At 42.9% G+C, this 21,824-nt stretch overlaps 1 protein-coding gene across 2 annotated transcripts in view; it reads right to left on the bottom strand.

Annotated features, from left to right (window-relative positions):
- Positions 1-311: 311 nt before the first annotated feature.
- Positions 312-21,824, bottom strand: part of SYNGR1 (synaptogyrin 1) — a 43,321-nt gene continuing 21,808 nt past the window's right edge. Inside the window, exons 2-4 of one of the 2 annotated variants that reach the window (XM_066634261.1) lie at positions 19,995-20,232; positions 10,512-10,657; positions 312-5,857 (exon numbers count right to left, since the gene is read on the bottom strand). In XM_066634261.1, coding sequence (XP_066490358.1) covers positions 5,639-5,857; positions 10,512-10,657; positions 19,995-20,232 — 603 coding nt within the window. In that variant the 3' untranslated portion in view covers positions 312-5,638. Of the gene's footprint in view, positions 7,191-10,511; positions 10,658-19,994; positions 20,233-21,824 lie in introns of both variants that reach the window. The other variant, XM_066634260.1, reaches the window with a different exon arrangement.

Here is a 21,824-nt window from a genome sequence, read left to right as displayed (position 1 = left end):
ATCCTTCGATCTCTCAGACAAAAAGCCTTTGTCTAGGCCTGAATGCCAAGCTAGCCAGCCAGTTTTATTCAAGTAGGCTATGAGGAGTAAATGTGGGGTTATTACAACTGTAGGTAAGGGGTAAAAAAAAAAGGGTAAACGTGGGGTTATTTCAATTGTGTTAAAAATCACTGCATGCTTACCACTCAAACATGGCCTAAGAGTGGAAGAATTTGAGTGGAGAAATCATATGCTACGCCTACAAAATTTTCAGCTATTTTTCCCCATTTTTTGTTAAGCAAGGAAAGAAAGAAGTCCACACCTTCGCTGCATTTTTTGTTCATTTTTGAATGTAATAACTTTATTGATAAGACACACCAGTAGTTACCACCTTCACTTTTTTTCAAACCACAAATATACAGGACATCGTAAACACAGGTGCCAACATGGCAAGGTTTATGTTAGCTGGTTGAGGTGGGGGAGGAACGTATGGGAGAGGAGAGTATGGATCAGCCGGGGAGGAGTTTGGAACTAACTGGACATTTGGGGGAATCCTGCGTGCAGCAGGCCACCCTTTCGTTGTCACATATATATAGATTATATTATATATCTTCATATATAATATACATACTATACAAGGCAGTAATGCTGCAGGCAAGGGGGGCAGAGACCCCCATGAAGTTACCAGTACCCCAGGGGCAGCAAGATTGTCAAGACGGAATGGTTGTGTATGCTGCATGAGGTCAAATGAACCAATTTGTGCCACAGTTCTTCTCCAATATGCCCCAGTTCCAATTCCTAAGGAGACCCACCAACCTGCCTGCCCTGATAATTTGAGGTTCTGCTGACATGCTTCTAAAGGTATTTGGGACTGGCAGTATCAAGTGTTGAGACTCCCCTCTTGCTTAATCCCAAGATGAAGGAGGTGAAGAAAGAATGAGGTTAAGGGTACCTGTATATCTAGAGCGGAAGAGAGACCTTCTTTTGCTTGCAGGAGCCTAGGAAATGGAATGACCAACTGAAGCTCGTGCACCCTTCTGCCCATTTGCTTGTGCACTGTAATGGCACCTTTCTAGAGACTGATCTCTCTCTCTCTCTTTCTCTCTCTATATATACATCCACCAGGATCTTCTCTCATTCTTAGCAGGGCACTTAGGAGCATAGCAGGCCCAAACAACTTGTGCCCCGCTAACCTGAACAAGCGCCAGCAAAACTTCACACTATTTCAGAGCCCAAGAAAGTTTTTCATCTCACTTTAAGTTGGGTTACAGCCCTGCCTCTTAATGGAAACACAAAGTGCAAAACACACTCAGAGATGTGCTGAGGAACCATATTTAAAGCTCCCTAGGGCACACCCACTATGCATGAGATCATCATCTCTCCTGCACTTTGTTTACTGAGAAAAATGCCAGTATAACCTGTCTACTCTAAAGCGACAAGTGACTTGGACACCATACAGTGAGTGCTTAGGCCCCAGTGCCACTACCTGCAGTTTCACAGAATATCAAACAGCTCCAGAAACCTGATTGAAGAACCACCACCCAACTGCAACCAGAATGTCCTCCATGACCCATGAAATGCTGAGTGCAAAAAATGCTTTGAGCAGTCAAAAAGGTCTTCATTGCTGCATGACTGCTGGTGTCTGGGCCACTTTTTCCTATTATTGTTCAAAGAATAAAAAACCTAGCACAAAGATACCCAAACACATTCTCTCTACACCCACATGGCAAAGTGGAAATTGTACCAAAAGAGAATCGAGGATCATTAGGCAGATGGGTTTAGCAAGCAGAACACAGGTACATTTATTTTCATGTGAAAGTTCTTCCTGAATGAGCACAATGCCCACAATCCAACACAGATGTGTTCTACCACTTGCAATCAATGATTGTTAAGTACACCTTTCTGTTGAACTGCAGCCCGTGACTTTACGCTGCTCCACCATGTCTGTGGATTCTCAGCTTTGAAGGGTACCATGGGTAACAGAAAAATATTCTTGTTTGGAGTTGGAATTAATCCATATGTGACATGGAAGGGGTACAAAAACCAGTCTCTATTAAGATTCCATTTGTTTGCTTGTAGTTGACATAGTCTTGGTCTGTCTCCCAAGGCAGAACCCAGGTTTAACCTCTGTTTAGAGAACAGAACACCTGCGGAGGAATAGAAACTCTCCCCTTCCACATGAAAGCATGCAACCAACACCGATAAAACTTTGTGACAACACTGGATTTCCCTCCCTCCCAAGCTTTCAGTCTCATGAAAAGACTTCTTCCTAACCTCAACGATAAAGAAACCCCCTCGGTAAAATTCCCACCCACCCGCTTGCCTAAATATTAGGCCATCCCAATGGAAGAGAAGCTTTGGGGTGGAGAAACATATCCCCTGTCCTCAAGCCCTATGTAGTATTGCTTTCATTTGGAACCATAAAGTAAGGAACATAGTCCCTCTTAAGGTGCAACCAAATATCCTATCTCTTCTCCCCTCCCAACTAGGCTCTCATCACACAAGTCTCTAAGATGGTGCCAATGGAAAGGGTCTAGAAGAGGCAAATCAGCATACATACCACCACACAGACCACACTACAGGTAAAGCCATAATACCCACTGGAACAGCTCCTCTCCATTTCAGCCCTTGACAGACATTCCACACCTTCTCCTTTAATGTTAAAGGCTACAGGTTAAAAAAAAAAAACAACTACAGGAGATCCAGGCATTTCAAAAAAGGTTTCCCTTCTTGTGCTGCAGATGTCTTTCTATACTCCTCTGTTCCTAGGCTGATGCAAGGGGCTGACATGCCAAAACTGATTAATCTCAGATTCTTATTTTTTTTAAACTGGCTCTGTGAATGTCCTGCAACAGACTTTTGCTAAAGTCAGGAAGATGTTTTCTTTGTATTTTAAAGATGCCCTGGGAAGTTAAGTTTTGATTGGGTTACTAACATACAGTAGTGGATGGGACACAAGCTACATTTATGGTGCATTAGACACAAACTGTGTTTTCTCCTAGCAAGGGCAAGTGCTCAAATGGGAATGCCAACTTTTTCTTCTTGACCACAGAAGATAGAAGTGACAGATTGCCTGCTCCACATTAGAACTGAACATACTTCTCTGTTCTTGTAAAATTGAAAAAAAAATCTCAGAATATTTTTTTTTGGTCTCTATATCAGCGGTCTTCAGCTTCTCAAGAGTGGGGATCCCTCCTCAAGCCTCTAATCATCAACAAAGGATGCATCTTCAAGAGACTGGCAGGCAAGAGGGGAGATGAATGGTCATGCTGCCATCATTTCTCTTCCTCTACCTTTTCCTCTTCTTTTTTTTCACCTGAAGGTAGCCAATCAATGTGCTCTGCTACTATGCTGTCCTACCCCTTCTTTCTTTCCAGACCAACTGGGGCACCTGCTAAAGTGACCCAGGAGACCTGCTAAAGTGGGGAGGAGGGGTTTGCTGCTCAAAGCACTTCCTTCAGACTCAAAGTGTATGGAACTTCCTTCAACCAGAACCACTAGTTTCCGCTACTGCCGAAAATGTGCAGGCCTGAACCTCATAAAGGTAGCACTACCACAACCCATTTTACCTGTTCTAGTCCTTTCTGCACCGGGCACAGGCCATGGTGCTTACGCAGCAGAATGGCAGCATTTAAGGCTAGCTTTTCCCCACAAGTGAGTGCCCCATGAATTCTCTCTCCTCCATTATGATGTCAAAGGATTGCGATAGTTGAGGACGGCTGCACAGGGTAAGTTAACATGCAGAGTTGGATTTTGCTTCAATACACTGAAGACAGAGTGTGTTCACTGTCATGTTAACATTGTCCTGTAGAAACCATACTACAAATTAGCTGGGAATGTGGTTTCGAGGCACTTTTGATCCTGGCACAACAGTTCAGAATGTCATTCACACGGAAGTGGGCAACATCCTATATGGACTCAGAAATGAGTCCCAAGGAACAGGATTGGGTTCTCTTTCAAGTAAACCTGCAGAGGATCAAACTCCCTCGAACTGCCCTAGCCTGAAAGTATGGCTTGCTCCTGGGAAGCCATTCCAACTATTGCCTCCAGAATCCTTTTGGGTGTGTTAACAATTCAACCCAAGAGCACAAACTCCTCATAAACTACCAATAAAAACAGCAGCCTAGGAAAAAAAAATAGAGTGTTCCAATGAGCCGTAGCATAGCCAAAGCCATTTTCGTTCAACTGAGCTTTTTATTCATCCCAATAGGGATTTACAAAGTACTCTGGCATGCTGAGCCGTAAATGCAACCAAGTAACCTAACCTAACCGAGCAATGATTTTCCAGACCGTTGTGGAAGTATATAGCTATTTTCCCATTTGAACCCTGGTTTGCACTATATAATTCTGGTGGCAGCCCTGGAAAGCTGAATTCAAGCGGACGAATGGCCTCTTTCTTGGATTTGCAATTCGACATGATTCCAAGGATCACGGAAAGTCATGAATAGGGCACATGATGGGACAGTCACAAGCAAAAACCCAGCGGACAAGTCAATTCTTGTTGGATCTCAACACCTAAAGATAATCAGCCCTCTGATGTGTGTGTTTAAATTTAATTCAAATCTGCACATTTCTGTGATTTTGATGGGGCCAGCAAATTCCCCCCCTCCACTTATTTCCAACATACATATGCTCTGAACAGCTTTCCTCCATGTTTAAGAAACAAAAACAAAGACAAATTCATCGGCCTGAATATTAATTCACTGTGGAATGGGAATCCTAGTATAAAAAGCTGCCTAGTACCCACTCAGTTAGTGCTCACAACCACTTTGCCTATCTTTTTTTCCACCCTGCCTTTGCTCCTAGTGAAATGGCTATGTAACATTTCCCCTATAGGCTCAGACTGCAGCTGGACACCCTGTTGGATGCTCCAAGGCTTTACACACAAAAAGCCCAACTACAATTTAAGTTTGAGATGGACATGTTCTGTTTTCCACGGGTAGAATGCAGGCAATCTAAGCCACACAAAAAGCATGGTCAATGTTCATGAGAATTAGCCAGACTAATGTCTTCCTCAACACAGTCCCATTAACTTTACTGGAGTGGCTGTGGGTCTTGAACACAGCAATCCTTCGAGATCCAAGTTAGGGGAACATCAGATCTGTTTGAGTCCTTTCTACCTGCATGCCATGAACACCCTCCTCCACCATTTACAGCACTCACCCTTCCAGGCCAACTCTCTCCTTTCACTCAGTTTTGTCTGCCTACCTATCCAATCCCCCTTCTGACTTCTCATTACTTGCACTCACGCACAGACTTGTCAACCTCAGACTCCATCTAACCCACTCAGCCTCCACCTATTGAGTGCCTTCCATCACACCATCTTGAGGTCCTTTCCTTCTTCTCCTTACAGAAAGTGTAAGCTGGATTTCTGCCCACAGCAACTCTCTGTAAAGACTGAGAGAAAGAAGAACACTCTGTAGCATAGAAAGTAAAAATACTTTGCAGTCAACAAAATTTGGTTTTGGTGGAGAATTCAGAGAAGGGTAAAGGTGTTGGGTTTTTCATTTTAAAAAAAGAAAAACAAAAACTCTAGAAGGCTGGATAGTGGCAGACAGCCACCTTCTGCTCTGGTACACACATTTTTTTGCACCTCGGCTGGTTGGTGGCAGAGGGGAACAGGCAGCGGGAAAGGTACAGGGAAGGGCTCCACTGGCTCTCAATAGTCCTGCGTTTGGTACCCTTGTGTCTCCGCATCAAAAGCATCTCCCGAAGGCGGCTGTTGGTATGTCCCCATGTTATCTGTAGTGTCATCCTCATTTGTGTAGGGTGCGTAAGGCATGCCGGCCTCCTGGCTTGGGTCCATGTAGTCCTGAGAGAAGAGGGCTGAATCGGCACCAAGCTGGTATCGCTGAAATGCCAGAACTGCCTGGCCCACCTTTAGAGGAGGATGTGGCAGCAGCATGGGAGAGATTTTGGAAAATGGGAAGGAGAAAGACATGGGAAAAGAGAGGGGAAACATATCAAGGAGAAACAAACAAAAGCTGGGTTAGTAGTTGGTTAGTGCACAAGACATACATTAGTCCATGAGACATATTAAAATTAACAAGCTGAACGCAAGCATGTTCCAAAGAGCACAAAAATTTGGCACACCCTACAGAGAGCACAAGTGCAGGAAAGAAGCCACAGACCAAATAAGGGCAACTGGGAGAACTCCTTAACCATTTGTGTGAGTTCTAACAGCCTATTTCCCTTCCACCCTGTGTCTCACCGTCTTAAGAAGAGCCTGGAAGGAGGCAGGCCATGGCTACAGTTGTGTGAACATGTTCCTTTAGTGCATCCAATACCCATAACCCACACATGCTGGGGGTTACAGGTCAAATCAGACCCCTGACTCATTCATAGGGCTGAGTGCAAGATCAATGCAAGACAAACGCCACACTGTCCTGTCAGCTTTCCAACGCTGAAATGGAGAAGAGGGGCCACACATGCTGGAACCAGGAGAAAGGGTTACCCGCCTTTTCCAGGGTCATGTCATGCCCATACAAGCACAACTTTAGTTGTTCTAGGTGACTAGGGATGCTGGCAGATGGCAAGACAAAGCAGATCGACATTTTCAACATACAAGACTGATCTAAGCAGTGGGGAAGAGGCACAGCCTCATCTCCAAAACTCTGTTTGTGCAATGTTCTTTGGTACAAGAAGAATGGAGGAAGGCTCAGGGGGGTCACAGTTCTTCAGCTGTCCTCCCACAGCATTAGCTTGTGCATTGCGTCAGGGAAAGGGCAAGGTCAGGAGACATAGAAGAGTAGAAATAGAGGAGACTTTTTGGCAGTGACCTGTTGTGGTTAAATCGAGGTTGAGAGAAAGGCACAATAATGTTATTTAGCATTAGTTGGGGGGGGGGGAAAGAAGGCACAAATAGTTGAAGGGTATGAAGAGGAGAAGTTATATACATTCTACTTCCGTTTAGAGCTAAAAGGACAGAAGTGGGCCTTCAGAATTCCAAGGAGTGCTGGTGATCATTTTTTACCTCACCATCCCAGCTGCATACACATCCTACATTTTTTTTCCTATCATCTTCCTTTCTGCCCCTGAGCTTGAAGAGTGGAGAACATTTTCACTCCAACAAGTTCCTCCCAGATATGCCCAACCTTTATTGGGGACTGGGGTTAGGGCAGCACTGGTGGAGAGCTAGGGAACAGTGTGCTGTATTCTTCCTGAAAGGTAATTTCTCCAAGTTTCCGATAGGCCAGAATTGCCAGGAGGCCCTGCAGGGAGAGAATAGGGTGGAACAAGAGGCATTAGAAATGAGAGCTGCTGAGAGTGGGAATTAAGCAAGACCGCTTCATTGAAATAAAGGCTCCTAGGGGCTAAGAAGAACAGCGTCAAAGTCCCATATAGCAGTGGTGATGACTGGGGATACCCTCTCTTTTCACAAGCAGCCATGACAGTTAAGGGATACTAGTCTCTGCTCTGGTTAAAAAGACTCATTTACAAAAATACACTGCATTTAAGAGGACAAACAAACTTTGGGCAGGGCAACTAGCAGAGGGTGAATATAATAAGCAAGAGCTTTGAGAGAGGGAAAGTGGGCTACAAATCCTTCAGTTTTGTTACTGAATAAATGAACCATAGTTGCCAAATACAGGAAAAATGATAGAGAAGAGGAAAATATCCTCTTTTAGAAAGGTATACTGTATATTCTGGTCACTGGAACAGGCTTTTTAAATGGAGAAGTGAAGAGAGCAGCACCACAAACCCAAACAGAATCTACAGATGCGACAAATTATTGGGAAGAATGAAATAATGGTTCCAATGAATTTTGAGCACCAGGGGCTGGAAAACACAAGCACTACACATGAATATTACTCTATTAACCTATATACAGTACATCAGCTAAACAAGACTAGCATATTGTATCACCAAACATTACACAGGTTTACAAAATTGAGGGTCAGAAAAATTTTTCCCAAACTTTATGGTGGTTTGATATGAATTTGGGGTGTCGATTCAAAAAAATGGCATCCATTTTGCCCTATCACATCTAGTTCATAGTATAGCCTCCTTAGTGAATGGTTCAATCAGCTTCCTCATGAGGAAGCCATGATGTAGGCTTCCTCATAAGGAAGCTGCTTGAACCATTCACTAAAGAGGCTATACTATATCTCCAAAACTAGACGTGATAGGGCAAAACGTGATAGGATGCCATTTTTTGAATCAGCACCCCAAATATACACAGGAATTGGTGTAACGTTTAAGGAAGCAAAATGTGTGTTGGCCTGTGTTATCTGTAAAACACAAGAAATGAGAAAAGCAATCTATATCCTAAAGCAGTGGTTCTCAAACTCTCTGGGAGAGTTTGAGAGCCAGTAAGTCTTTGCAGGGGCAGGGGGAGGAGGCGGAGCAATCGTGGATGCGGAGCAATCGTGCCCCGCCCCCGTTAAAGAGGAAGTGGAGCGCGATCGCTCCACATGCACTTTCCCTGCTGTGAGGAGCCCTGCCAGAAGTCACGCTGGGCTCCCCACACCCTGGGAAGGCTGCAGGAGGCTTGGGTAAGTGCACCCAAGCCCCTGCAGCCCCCTGAGTGGCGCAATCCTGGGGATCGCGCCACTGCCTTCCCCCCGCCTCTAGGCTGCCCCCACCCCTTAAGGCGGGGCCCTCAGGCTGGAGCGTTGCAACGCCCCAGTTTGAATAGCACTGTCCTAAAAGGTATAAAGGGTTAGGAAGGCACATTGGTATTTATTTTCTGGTCCTCAATGAAAATCACACGCTCAAAGTGTGTTGGGATCATGATTTGATTTTTCCTAATAAATTTACCTCCTGCTTTTGCTGGATTCCATTGCAGTTTTTTAAAGTGTTGGCCTAAAGTGCGTGGACACAAATTTCATGTTTTTTGTTTCAGCTCTGTCTGACAATGGAAAATTCCATTTCAACATATACATTCCAGTGTATACATGCTGACAGACAGTAGAGGGTTCTCCTCACTGAGAAAAGTGGCAGCCCTCAAGAGCAATTGCCACTACAAAGTTCTTCCTAGCTTTGATGCCATAGTAGCATTCCAGGCAAAAGAAAAACAGTTAAATGAGCCTTTATTACACAGATAGTCACCACAGTCATTCTGGGACTCTTAGCCTGTAGGAGGCTGGGCCTAGAGTTCCCATTTTAATTCAGATGTACACAGATGCCTTTAAAAAAAAAAAAAAAAAAAAAGCTCTGTTTCATAGCCAGACCATAAGCAATTTTAAATGTAAACATAGTACAGTGAATTAATACCTACAAATTAACAATAAATGGGTGTTCCCACCCACCTGGAAGAGATAGACAACTCTACCTGAGTAACGCTGCAATCCTAAATACTAGGGAGTAAGCCTCTTATGAGACTTACCTCTGAGTAAACATGTTTAGACTGTGCTGTTAATTTGCACACTGCATCAGGTATTTTAGAGAGAAGCAACTTTATATAAAATTATTCCAGTTATCAACTCTGTTGGCTGAATAGAGGCTTCTGAGCAAATACTGCCAACAAGAAATTTAAACCTTTGATTATTTAAATAGCTACGTCACAATTACCAACCAATTTTTTTTTTGTTTTAATTAAAAGTGTCACAAAAAATGCAAAATGCTAATTAAAAGAAGACAATCCAGTCCAGGGGTGTGATCATTAGGAGATTCTCCTTGAATCAACAGGAAGTCATTTTCAGGAGCAGAAGGGCATAATACCAAGGAGAGGAGAACAGATGGGTCAAAAGCAATAGGGAAAGTGACAAGAACATTGTCAATTTTGACATAACCAACATTTTTTTAGGAAAGTATTGTGCAGAAAAGACTGCAGCTACAGTTTCTCCCATCCAAGTTATAGAGTGCTATGAAACTATAGCCTCTATACAGCCTCACATTGCCCTCTCTGGCCCAATGACTAATGCCAGAGGAACCCTGTCCTAAACTGAATATGGACTCTTCCCCTCAGCTTTGCTGGAACGGAAGCAGGAAGAAGTTCAGGGGAGTCCCAGAGAAGCTTTCAGATTCAGAGTGAGGAACTGAACCAGGGACAGCCAGGTTCAACCCCTACTCAGCCAATGAAATTCACTGAGTGACCTTGGTCCAGTCACTCTAGTGAGCCTAGCCTACCTCACTGGATTGTTGAGAGTATAAAATGGGGGGGGGGGATGATTGCAAGGAGGGGTTGGAAATTGTTTATGCCCAGCCACTACACGTTCATAAGATCTGAAAAGAGCTCCTGTGTGTACAACTACACAATGCTGGAAAATTACAAATTCACAACCAACAGTTATGCATATGGGAACTCTTTCAAACCTGAAAATGAACATGTGGGGATCAAGCAACATGATCCTGAGCCCAACTCACTGGGTTGCCCCGAGGATAAAAGGGACAACAAAGAACATTAGGCATAGTCCCAAGCTCCTTGGAGAAAGAGTGCGATAAAACTATAATACATATACAGTATACGTTTCTGATTAGTGGGGCCTGCAAAAAGGAAGCTGTGTCACATCTAATAGGACCAGAAGTTCTGGCAACAGGATTCTTTTACCAATGAAATCCACAGCCAGGTTCAGGATAGTGTTACTTACCCAGGTGAAGATGGAGAAAAAGGAAAATGCAATGGCTGCTCGAGCAGCATCTGCTCCTTCATTCAGTGGGTTATATTCTGACTTTGACACTCGCCATTGATCAGCCAGGAAACAAAAACTGACAAACCAGAGGAACGCCCACAAGCCTGGAGGGAGACCAGCCACCAAGTCAAGGAAGAAGGAAGGAGGGGAAAGAAGAACAAAAGTAGGTATCAATTTTAGTTCTCAATTCTCCAAGCATCTCCTATCCTACAGGATCTCAAAGTGTTCTTTAGTGTTTGTTTGGCCCATTCCCTCCCCCTCCAGCTGGGCCTAAAACCCCAGCTGAGAAAAACTTTGAGAGAAGGCATTTATTTTATGATGATATTTATCACTTGCCCTTCTTTCGTGATCAAACTCAAAGTGGCGCACAAAGAATGCCCAAGAGGTCTCCCATCCAGGTATTACCCAGACCTTCCTTGCTTCAGTACAGTTGCTGCATTATGTGTCCTCAGACCATGTCCTGGGTCATCCGCAATGGGAAACAATAGCTATCCCATTTTCCCCTACAAATTCTACCAACAATTCGAGTTCAGAAACGAGCAACTGCCGAGCTAATGCGAATTCCACTCTAGAGGAGAAAGATCTGGCATATGATGTGGAATTGTGCGCACAGGGAGTTTCACCCCAAGTCTTAACTGGTGCATCCATTCTACGTGAGGTCTATTCAACCTCACAAAAGTGCTGCCACTTGCTTATTCCTGAAACGTTGCCCCTCTATGGCAGAACTAAGCCATATGACTAAACACTGCAGCCAAATTGCATACATTGCTGCTGGAATCTTCTCCAAACCTAAAGGCTTAGTTTTCTTGTTTTTAAGGGTAGGACCTGCCACCCAATCTATAACTAGAAGTGTTTGAAAACAATGTTATTTATTTTGCTCATAACTAAGCCCACTGTGTTCAGTAAGACTAGCTAGGCACTAGTAGGATCTGAGTTTTATACCTCTTCTAAAAGATGGGTTTCACATGTACTGGGAATGCAGAAAACACTAACACCTGAGAACAGGAAAAAATAAAGCAACAGGAATGTGTCAGAGTTCTAGCCTCAGAAGTTCTACAAAGAAAGGAACTGGATGAGAGCACTGTAGGGGGAACAGAGAACTCTTCTTAAAGTTAAAGATGAACGTTTGTGCTTGTGAAGACTTATTCCACTTTTGCCTCTGGTAAACAGATTTTATAGATTTTTGTACTGTTTCAGATTTGCTTAATCAGAGGCAATGCTGGGACGAAACACACACCAAACATATGTGTACACCTCCAGGAAGGTGAAACCTTTCTCTCAAATAACTTTCAACTCTCTTCAAAGCTATTGTTCCTTTCCAGTCTTAGCATGAAACATTAGAACATGCAACAGCATAAATTGCAGGTCATAATAAATGCACCCCATTTAGAAATGTTTCAGTGCTAGGTCTCTTTCTGAAGATTGCTTCCCTCATTGCATATTAACAGACAAAGGAATACTTGTGCAATTCATTTCTTTAAAACACAGGAAGAATGACATGAAGGAACACTCCTATGTTGTAGAACTGGAAAAGATGCAAAAGAGGGCAACCAACACTATCAAAGAGAACCAGCGTACCAGCCTTGTAAGAAAAAGTTACAATTGGGGCTTTTTCAATTTGGAAAAAAAGCAATTAAGGGGGGAGGCATAATTGAAGCTTATGAATTTACGAACAATGTGAAAAGTGTAGAGAGAAGTTTTTCTCCCTCTCTCAACACCAGAATCATGGATCATTCAATGAAACCCAATGGTACCAGATTTAGAATGGGCAAAAGGAGGCACTTCCTCACAGAAAAGAAAATTAGTCTGTGGAATTTGTTGCTGCAAAATGCGGTGATGGCCCCCATTACCTTGAATTTTTTTATACTTTTTTAATGGCTTTAAAAGAAAAGTGGAGACACTCATGGAGGATGTCTAGCAATGACTACACAAGTCAAAATGACTAGTACTATCTCTGGGTTCAGGGGCACTCTGCCTCTGAAAGACTGTTGTGTGCAGCAATGTAGGCCATTGGGGGTAACAGGATGCTGGACAAGGTGGGCCTAATGGCCTACACTGCTCCACACAACAGTGTGACCTCTTTTGCATGTGCGCATTTACTCTCAGGTAGGCAAATGTGCCTCAGCTCTTAAAGAAAACCAGGCAAAGGGGAAAGCAAAGCCACCAGAATGATCCTAATCCAAAGAACATGAAGCTGAAACACACACTCCAGAAGGTGCCCTCCCCTACATAGTTAAAAAACAGAGACTTTGAACAGCTGGGAAAGTGAATTTTTTTGATCTCATAAAGCTAGGTGGGTCCCCAATAGAATGTCATTTTTAAAAGTGGGTTCTGGTGCTTAAAAGTTTGGCAACAACTGATCTAGACTGTAAGCAGGGACCTGTTTTTTCACTCTGCGTAAGGCACCGTGTATACTGACAATACAATATAAATAATTCCCAATCCATGCACGGATACTGAGAACGGGACCAGCAAAGAAAGCCATCAGGATGCCCATCATCTATATTGCACGTAGGCTGCATTTCTAAGCGTATTAACAATAGTAACATTCGCACTGTGTCCAGGTGGGTTCAAAACTCTTCACAGCCATGATTTCATTAACCAACATTCCTGTAAGAGAGATTTGCATTACTGTCCCCTATTGGGGGAGGGGGGAGGTCAAGAACTGCAATCTGTCCATAGCCACTAGCCAGCTAGTGAGCTCATGGCAGAGTTAAGGTCTAAACCAGCCATTCTCAACCCTTTTCTAGCTATAGCCCCTTAGGAACACTTCTCAGGTTCCAGAGACCCCCATCCTAACAAGGATATAACACGGACAAACATAAAATCCCCTTCTCACAGTTTTCATTCTGTGGCACCCTTCAAATGTGCCAAGGCTCCCTGGAGGACATATGGTTCCCACTAAGAATGACAGGTCTAAGCTGAGGGCTTCTGCTTCACAGTGAAGTTTCTCAGCCATTATACAACAGTAGCTCTCAAGAAAATATCATTACTGTGCTTGGAACTCATATCGAAAGCAATGGGACTTACTTCCAAGTAATCAAGACTAGGAGGATTAAGCTATCTGTCTAAGTCTCTAAGATGTCCTTCCATCACATATTGCAGCATCCAACTTCTTTCTCATATAGTATCCTGGTTGTATGCTAGCTAGCCACACCACAGAATTTACTACAAGGGAGGAAAATTCTCCCTAAATTGCTTGCAAACATTATACAACCAAGAACCAAAAAGAGAAAAGGCACTGAACTAATGCTCCACTCATGCTGTTCAGGTTGAAATGTACATCACTAGCTGCAGGAGACTATGCCTGGAATGGCTGTGGCACTTAAGAATATACAGGCAATATCTAGAGATCTTAAATTACGCCTAATACAGCAAAAAATACTCTTTAGAATATACTGGACACCACAGAGGCTACTTCTTAAAGGACTTAGTAAGGAACCTAGATGTTGGAGATGTTTGAGTTTGAATGCTACACTTACACATATGTTGTGGTCATGTACTGTTATTGTAAGCTTTAGGGATGAAATAATTAATATTATAAAGATAGGGCTACAGCAACCTTTAATTTTTACGGATATGTATGTAATTCTTAATTATCTACCCGTTATCTGGAGACTCACACCTGGACAACTGGAGTGGACTCTCTGTGCCCTCACGGTAGCAAAAAGACTTATAGTACTTCATTGGAAGGAGAGATGCCCACCTACATATGCCCAATGGACGGACGATATTTTACATTTATCAGTATTCGAGCGAATGGCCTATTGGCGTCAACTGCGTATGGATTTATTTGAGGATATCTGGAGGCCATTCCTTGACATAACAACATAAGCCGCATGAAGTGTTGATAAGTAGATACTCTGGTCACGTATATGTATAAATATTTTTTTCCTTTTTTTAAAAGCAATTCATAAGCACATACCGATGGTATACTCTCTTTTTTGTTTGTTTTTGTTCTGTTTATGTAAAACAATAAAATTCGAGGGGGAAAAAAAAGGAGACTATGCCTGGAAAGTACAGCTGAGTTCATTCAGAATCAGGTTCATTGGGTAAAGAGGTCTAATGAATGAATGAATGCTTTACTTTAGGGAAGACAAGGGAAACCATTTGAGTCTTAATGATAGAGAACATGTGCAGCCTGACAGTCATCATGACACTAGCTGAACATGCATATTATTTCTCTGAAGGCACCATGCCCAGGTACCCCTATAAATCACTTCTACCCACCATGAGAGTGCAGATAGGTTAATCTGGGTTCCATTTAAAACTTTCTAATAACCCCCGATGTTCTCAAATTTTTAACTGCAGTCACCTCTCTACAAGGGCAGGTTGCGGCATTCATGGCTTTTTAGCTTAGAAGAAAATTTGACTAGACGAAGGCTTGTAAAATTACACACAATGAGGAAAGAGACAATTTTTTCTCCCTTTTCCAGAATACTAGAATTCAGAGAGAACTAGAAAGTGTTTGGCCACGTCAGCATGTGATGATGGCCACTATGTTAGATGGCTTTAGAAGATTAGACAAATCCAAGGGGAATGCAATATGACCATTCAGAGGAAGCGTACCATGGAATACCATTTGATAGGAAGCAACAGCAAGGAAGGCAATTCAGACTCCGGCAAAAGCCCTATTTAAAAAGTCTAAACTGATTTAGGTAACCACTTTACCCAAGAAAACATACAGGGTGACCCAAAAGTAGGTGGACAGTAAATGATAACATTTATTCCACCTACTGTCCACCTACTTTTGGGTCACCCTGTACATTAAAGTGTTTTTAAAGAACACCACAAACACGCACCCCACCACCTCAAGTAGATGCCACCTTTCAGGGCACAGAATACAGGAGGGTGTAATCTCTGAAAATGGTGATAGTTGCTCTATAGTGACTGATGCCTTCTTTCCTCAGTATGGTAAGAGGGGATTCCTGGCATCTAACTCAAACAATCCAACTTACACAGGTGAGAGCCATAGTGTTGGACTTACAGTGAGAAGACCTGGGTTCAAATCCATGCATATCATAGCGACTTAAATAAAGAGGCTTTAAATTTTAAAACCTTAAGCATCAAATCCTAAAACTTGAGTGTGACCTTGGGCTAGTCACAATCTCTGCCTAACCTACCTCACAGGGTTGGTGTAAAGATAAAAGTGGGGGTCTTGAATTCCTTGAGTGGGGTAAAAATATAGCAATAATTTATCAGCCTATTTTAGAGCCCCTGATATAAAATATGTAATCTAGGTTTCTAGTGTGAATAAATAGTTTTAACACAGATTTGCTTTTCATTGCAAACAAAGGTTAGAATGGTAGCTGGGTGATATAAGGGCTCCGAGCTAGAAAAACTTTCAGAGGTTTTGTAACTGTGTTCTAGGAAACCCTGCAGTTTGCTGGAACTCATCAGAGAAGGTTGATGAGAGAAGATTAGCCATGGCAGGCAGATTTTCCTGAAAGGTAATTCACCCCTCAGTACCAATGCTCCCCTTGCTAATCTATAATGATACTTAGCATTTATAGAACACTTTGAGCATGAAAAGAGCTTTGTGTATGTTTTTCATGTTGTCCTTACTACAACTGTGTAAAACTAGTATTATTATCCCTATATTTCAGCTGAAGAGCTGAGACTAATAGAAAGACTTGCCTGCTTTCACCTAGCGAGAGCTCACTGGAGGGGCAAGATTTAAACTACGAAGTCTAGATTCACAGTCCAGTCTCTTAGCTATACCAGCGATAGCCACAGAAGAGCCCGAGGTGTGTTTGAGCCTGCCAGTCTCAGTATATGTAGGGCCATGGTGAGGCGCACGAATAGGCTTGGTCAATGAACTGAGAATGCAAACTAGAATATGTCCCAGAATTTGTCCCTTTTCTGTGTTCAGAGGTTCCTTGGCAGAGAAGAGTGTCTGGTATAGGGGTTAGTTAGAATGTTAAACCAGAACTAGATAGACTCTGGTTCTAACCCCCAGTCAGCCATGTACCTCACATGGTTATTGTGAGGATAAAATGGAAAGAAGGGAAGAAGAAGTATATATGCCACCTTGAGATCCCTGGAGTAAGGAAGGATTAAAAATGAAGTAGTCAACATGAAGCAGCTGGTAAAGTAAACCATTTTTAGGTGGTTCCTAATGCTAAAAAGTTTTGGACCCACTGCTTAAGCCAGGGGTTCTCAAACTTTTTGGGAGTAAACCTCCCAAAGTAAGTTCTTGCAGGGGAGGGGGAAATGAAGCAACACAATCCTTAGGATCACGCTGTTGTTGGGGGAGCCAGGGGTACGGGGGAGCCCCGTGAAAGCCTCCACATGGTCCCTAAGCCTCAGAAAATATAAAAATAATAACGATCCACTTCTGGTTTTTGTGATCACAAGACCGTGTTCATTATTTTTACATTTTCTGAGGCTTGGGGAGCCCTGCAGAGGCTTCTGTGGGGCTCCCCACACCCCTGGGAGCCTGCTGCTTTGTTATGTAAGTAAAAGACAGTCCCTGTCCCCCAGTTGTGACACCCCAGTTTGAGAACCTCTGGCTTAAGAGTTTCACCATTTTATGAGAATCACCAAGCATTAAAGAGACTCATTTGTTCTCCTGGTGCATCTCATAAGAGAGTCTTATGATCACCTCCAATTTAATCAGGAGGTTCATTTGTGTGATTGGTGCTCCTAGAGTCAATAAATTAAGTCTACAAATCACCACACAAAAAATATTTTTTTAAAATTAAGTCTACGAATTTACATTGGAACTGGGCCTGAGAGCAAGTGAACAACACGATGAGGAAAAGCACAATGACAGGACAGCAGGCAAAGGAGAAGTGGCAGCAAGACCAAATGTGAGCTGAATTGGAGAAGAGAAACGTGTTGAAACAAGAAGCTTCATAAATACGAGAGAGAGAGAGAGAAGCCAGGCAAACAACAAGTGACATGGAAAGAGAAAAAGGATTTTTCTCATGACTCCACACCCTCCAGCTGAAAATACTAGGTGTAGAGCTCTAAATACTTGCAACAATTTTCAGTTCCAACCCAGGGCCTTTGGCTGTTGCTCTGGTAGAATATTCCCTGCACTGATCTAAAGAACTGCTATGGCAGCTCTAGGTGGACTACAGCCTCTGGGCTTCCTCACTGCACTTTCATTTTAATTCGATTCTTATGGTTCACAGGAAGCAGAAAATAACTTGGGACTTGCTGTGAGTGTCAATGGTTGAGCAGAACCCTGCAAAGCCCCAGGATGTGCATCAATGTTGCAAAGGTGCCTTCAGAGGATTTAATTTGGTATATTGGAAACTGGCCCCAGGTTAATATCTATTTTCTTGAGAAACAAACAAAAATCAATCGGCAGCTGGGTTGAGCACTTGGCTCTGCAATCCAGCATACTACATCCCTCCACAACAAGGTTTGAAAAGGTATTTCCCAAATGCTTATTTTGCTCAAGATAACGTGTTTTGCTGAACAAAACATGACATTTATCGGTGCAGGAGTGGAATAGGATTCGTGGTGGGAAAACCTTTCAGACTACATTTATTCACTATAAAGGAGCGGGGAGAGGTACAACTCTCCCACAGGTCACTTAAGGCTTGTCCTTTTCAACAACAGAAATTCAGCATGCACATACTGTACAATCAATTGTACCAGAGCAGTCACTGATCTCTGAACCTCTGCCTCAAAGGAAGTCTGCTGGAATCCATTTTAGCCCATAGCTAATTTGTTCTAGGAACATCCGACACAGCATGGCACAACTGCTAACTTCACGGACAGATGAAATTGTGAAACAGAAGCAGCTTCAAAGAGCAGCTTCTTTATGTGTGATCAGCAAGTTCTCCCCATAATACTGCAAGTGGTGACATGAAAACAGGAGATGAGAAGAGACAGAACTTATTATATCCTTTTCACAGCTAGGCTGAATTTCTGTAGTGAAATTACCAAGCATAATCCACTCGGGGTGTTAACTCTGGCTCCCAGTGGGTAGAAACTGATGACCCAAATGTGCATTCTTGTATTCATCTGCCTCTTGAAATCTCCAACAGTAGGTTTGGAGACAGAAAAACTCTGGGGAGAGCAGGGGGACTCCAAGATCACTCATGGGTTCTCATCCACGTATATGTAAGGTACTGGCTAGCAAGACACTGTTCGGCCCAGTGACTTGCTTGGAGGGGGGCAAGTCACTGGGCCAAACAGTGTCTTGCCAGCCAGTACAGTGCAGTAGAAATCAACATTTTATAGTTTTGCTGGTGAAACAGTTCCTGATAAACACAGAAGCAATGTACAGTCAGTTTGTTACAAGGATGTATATTGATCCTTGCCCTTGAACATGAAAGTACAGGTTGTGTACTGTTCCAGAACCCTCAGAGGTTAAAAGAAAACAGTGGATACCAAATCAGTGGAAAAATAGCTTTAAAGACTCACTTCCAAGTTTCTTACTCCTGCATTATCACCCTAGAATGCATTAATATAGACTAATGCTTGTCAACCTTTTTCATCTCACGGCACACTGGCAAGGCACTAAAATTGTCAAGGCACACCATCAGGTTTTTTACAATTGACAAGGTACACCATGCTGCCAGTGGGGGCTCACATCCCCCAATGGCCCTACTAATAAATAATCCTCTCCCAAATTCCCATAACACATCTGGGGACCATTCGCAGCACACCAGTGTGCCATGGCACAGTGGATGAAAATGGCTGGTATAGACACTATACTACATTCAGCCACTAGATGGGGTGGATAATGGAATCTAATGAAATGAAATTATGGCTGAATGTGGTATAGCATCTATATTCATGCATTCTAGTGCGACAATGGAAGAGCAAGAAACTCAGAAGTGGGTCTTTAAAGCTATCTTTAACCCCAAGAAGCTTGCAACCAGTGCAGTTTAACAGCACGAAGGTAGGAAATGGAATTTTGGCACTTTTTTTCTTTGTTACAAGGCATTTAAAGATGGACCTCTGTATCAGGAGTGAGTCAAATCAGCGGATGCCAAATCAGAGCATAACGAGACACAACCTGTAGCTAAAATGCAAGACAAATGGCTCTTTTGAAAACAAAGTTCATCAAGGTATGAACCAAATGGCAAAGAACCTGTTTAGAATTGAGGTCAGAAATGACAACATGGGAAATAAAGAAATATGAAGCTGTCATATACAAAAAAAAAAGACAATTGGTCCATCCAGCCCACTACTGCCTTCTCTCACTGAGAGCAGCTTTTCAAGATCCTTTGAAATGGAGATGCCAGAGATCATTTGCACGCAAGAGAGGCCCCCAAACAAGAACAGATAGAAAAAAAAATACTAAAAGTGGAAATAGCAGCCACAGAAAAATCCAAAGAGAACTGATGATTTTAAAAGGGGTATAAATTTTTTTCTCACTTAAGTGGCCTATCAAATTGTGAATAAAGAAGTCTGTCTAATTTCATACACAGTGAACACACCATCACTAAAGAAACCATATAATGCTGATACACTTACCAGATACACCAATATCAGAGAGCACAGCTTTCTTGCGGTCCTTGACACTGCTGATCTGTGGGAAGTAGACATCTAGTGCCAGGTAGAGAAGGCAGCTGATGAAAGCAAAGACTCCCACGGTGACGCCATAGTTGCAGGCATTCTGGTTGCGGTTAAAGATGCAATACTCTTCTTCTTCGTCCGACTGGTTGACGTAGCCTTCATTCACAATGGAACCAAATACAACTATGGAGAAAAGCTGGATGTGGGGAGGAGAGATAAGGTCAAAAGCTCTACTTGTGGTACAAACACAGAATCTAGATCAGGGGCACAAGCCTGCCATTTTAAAATTCCATGAGTTTTAACAGAAGACAGTCAATCACATGGTTAACTCTCCCACTGGAATGTGCTTCATTGTGGCTTGATCATACCCTTTGTGAGCTGATGATGAAGCTTCCTACAACTGTTAGATCTGGGTGGGTTCAAATTATTTCTACCTCAGCGGAGAGCTCTTGTTGAAAACAGCAGTAGTGTTATTTCCAAGGCACCCAGATCTAGTAATTTACTTCCACAATCCAACCCACTCAGTCTTCCGCCTAACGTCTCTGCAATCTATTTTTCCCATCTGTTAACTCAGTATTCCTTTCACCCCCTATTTTCCTTTGTCTAGCCAAGTTTTACTACAGTCTCCATTCACTTAATGATGCTTTTGTTTCATTCCGCATTCAACACCAAACCATCTGGCCCAATTTCCTTTTCTTCGCTGTTATTTTGCCAAATGTTGTCCATCTATACACGACAAACACGTGGACTGTAGACTATGACATGCAGACTATGTGACAACACACAAGGACTGTGTGGTCAGCTTCAGCAGGAGCTGAACAGATTTGGAATGTAACTCTGTAAACCTGCTCCCCAAAAAGCCCTAGGGAACTAGTTGCTGTCCCTGCTCCTTCTATACCACAACCATTTTTGAATCCTCTGCACCATGAACAGACTGCATGTGTGTATCAAAATGGTTGCTATATGGAAAAACAAGCATGGAAGCTGGGACAGTGGAAATCAAAGCCAGGGACTGGCTGAGAAAGGCGTACAGCTTGCTCAGGAACCATGGAACCACAGAATATTATCTCTAGCTCAACAAACAGTTCTGCCAATCAGCACCAGTGATTATTTAATGCTCTGACTTTAATGGGGGGGGGGGATTTGTGGCTCAGAGCAGAGCACATGCATTGCATGCAGAAGGTCCCAGTTCAATCTCCAGCCCCTCCAAGTATTGCTAAGAAGGATTCCTGTTGGAAAATAATGGAGTCTCTACCAGTCACTGCTGACAATACTGAGCCATCTGGACCAACAGTCTGACTCAGTAGAAGGCAGCTTCCAATCTTGTTGATGACACATTGTCAAAACCACATCATATGACCCAGGTCCTTTCCTTCACTGCCAGTTACTGTTCTATTATCTTGACATTTCAAAAGCAACTGCAGAATGTCCCTGAAATAGCTATAGCCATAACCACATCAAGACTACTGCCAGGTAGCTTAATTCGTAACAGAAAAAAATCTGTTTCCCCAAGCATATTGTCCATTCAGGTTGTGTGCTGGTTAGCATCCTTATCACCAAGCAAAAAGGTTTTACTGTGCCTCAGAACATGCTAATTTGTGAGTTTCTGCAGGTCCCTAAAGCAAATTAGTCCACAGTCATGGAATGATCACCAACGTAATCTCAATACATGCATTTTGCTTTTATGCTGTTGGAATTTCAAAAGTTTCATTAGCCTAACACAGTATACGTGGGGGCCAAACTAGGGTTTTTTCATGGTAACAGAAAGATACTCTGGATCTCTTCCCC

The sequence above is a fragment of the Tiliqua scincoides genome, chromosome 7 (assembly GCF_035046505.1).
Source record: "Tiliqua scincoides isolate rTilSci1 chromosome 7, rTilSci1.hap2, whole genome shotgun sequence".
NCBI classification, from domain to species: domain Eukaryota; kingdom Metazoa; phylum Chordata; class Lepidosauria; order Squamata; family Scincidae; genus Tiliqua; species Tiliqua scincoides.
This window is presented reverse-complemented; position numbering and strand designations above follow the sequence as displayed.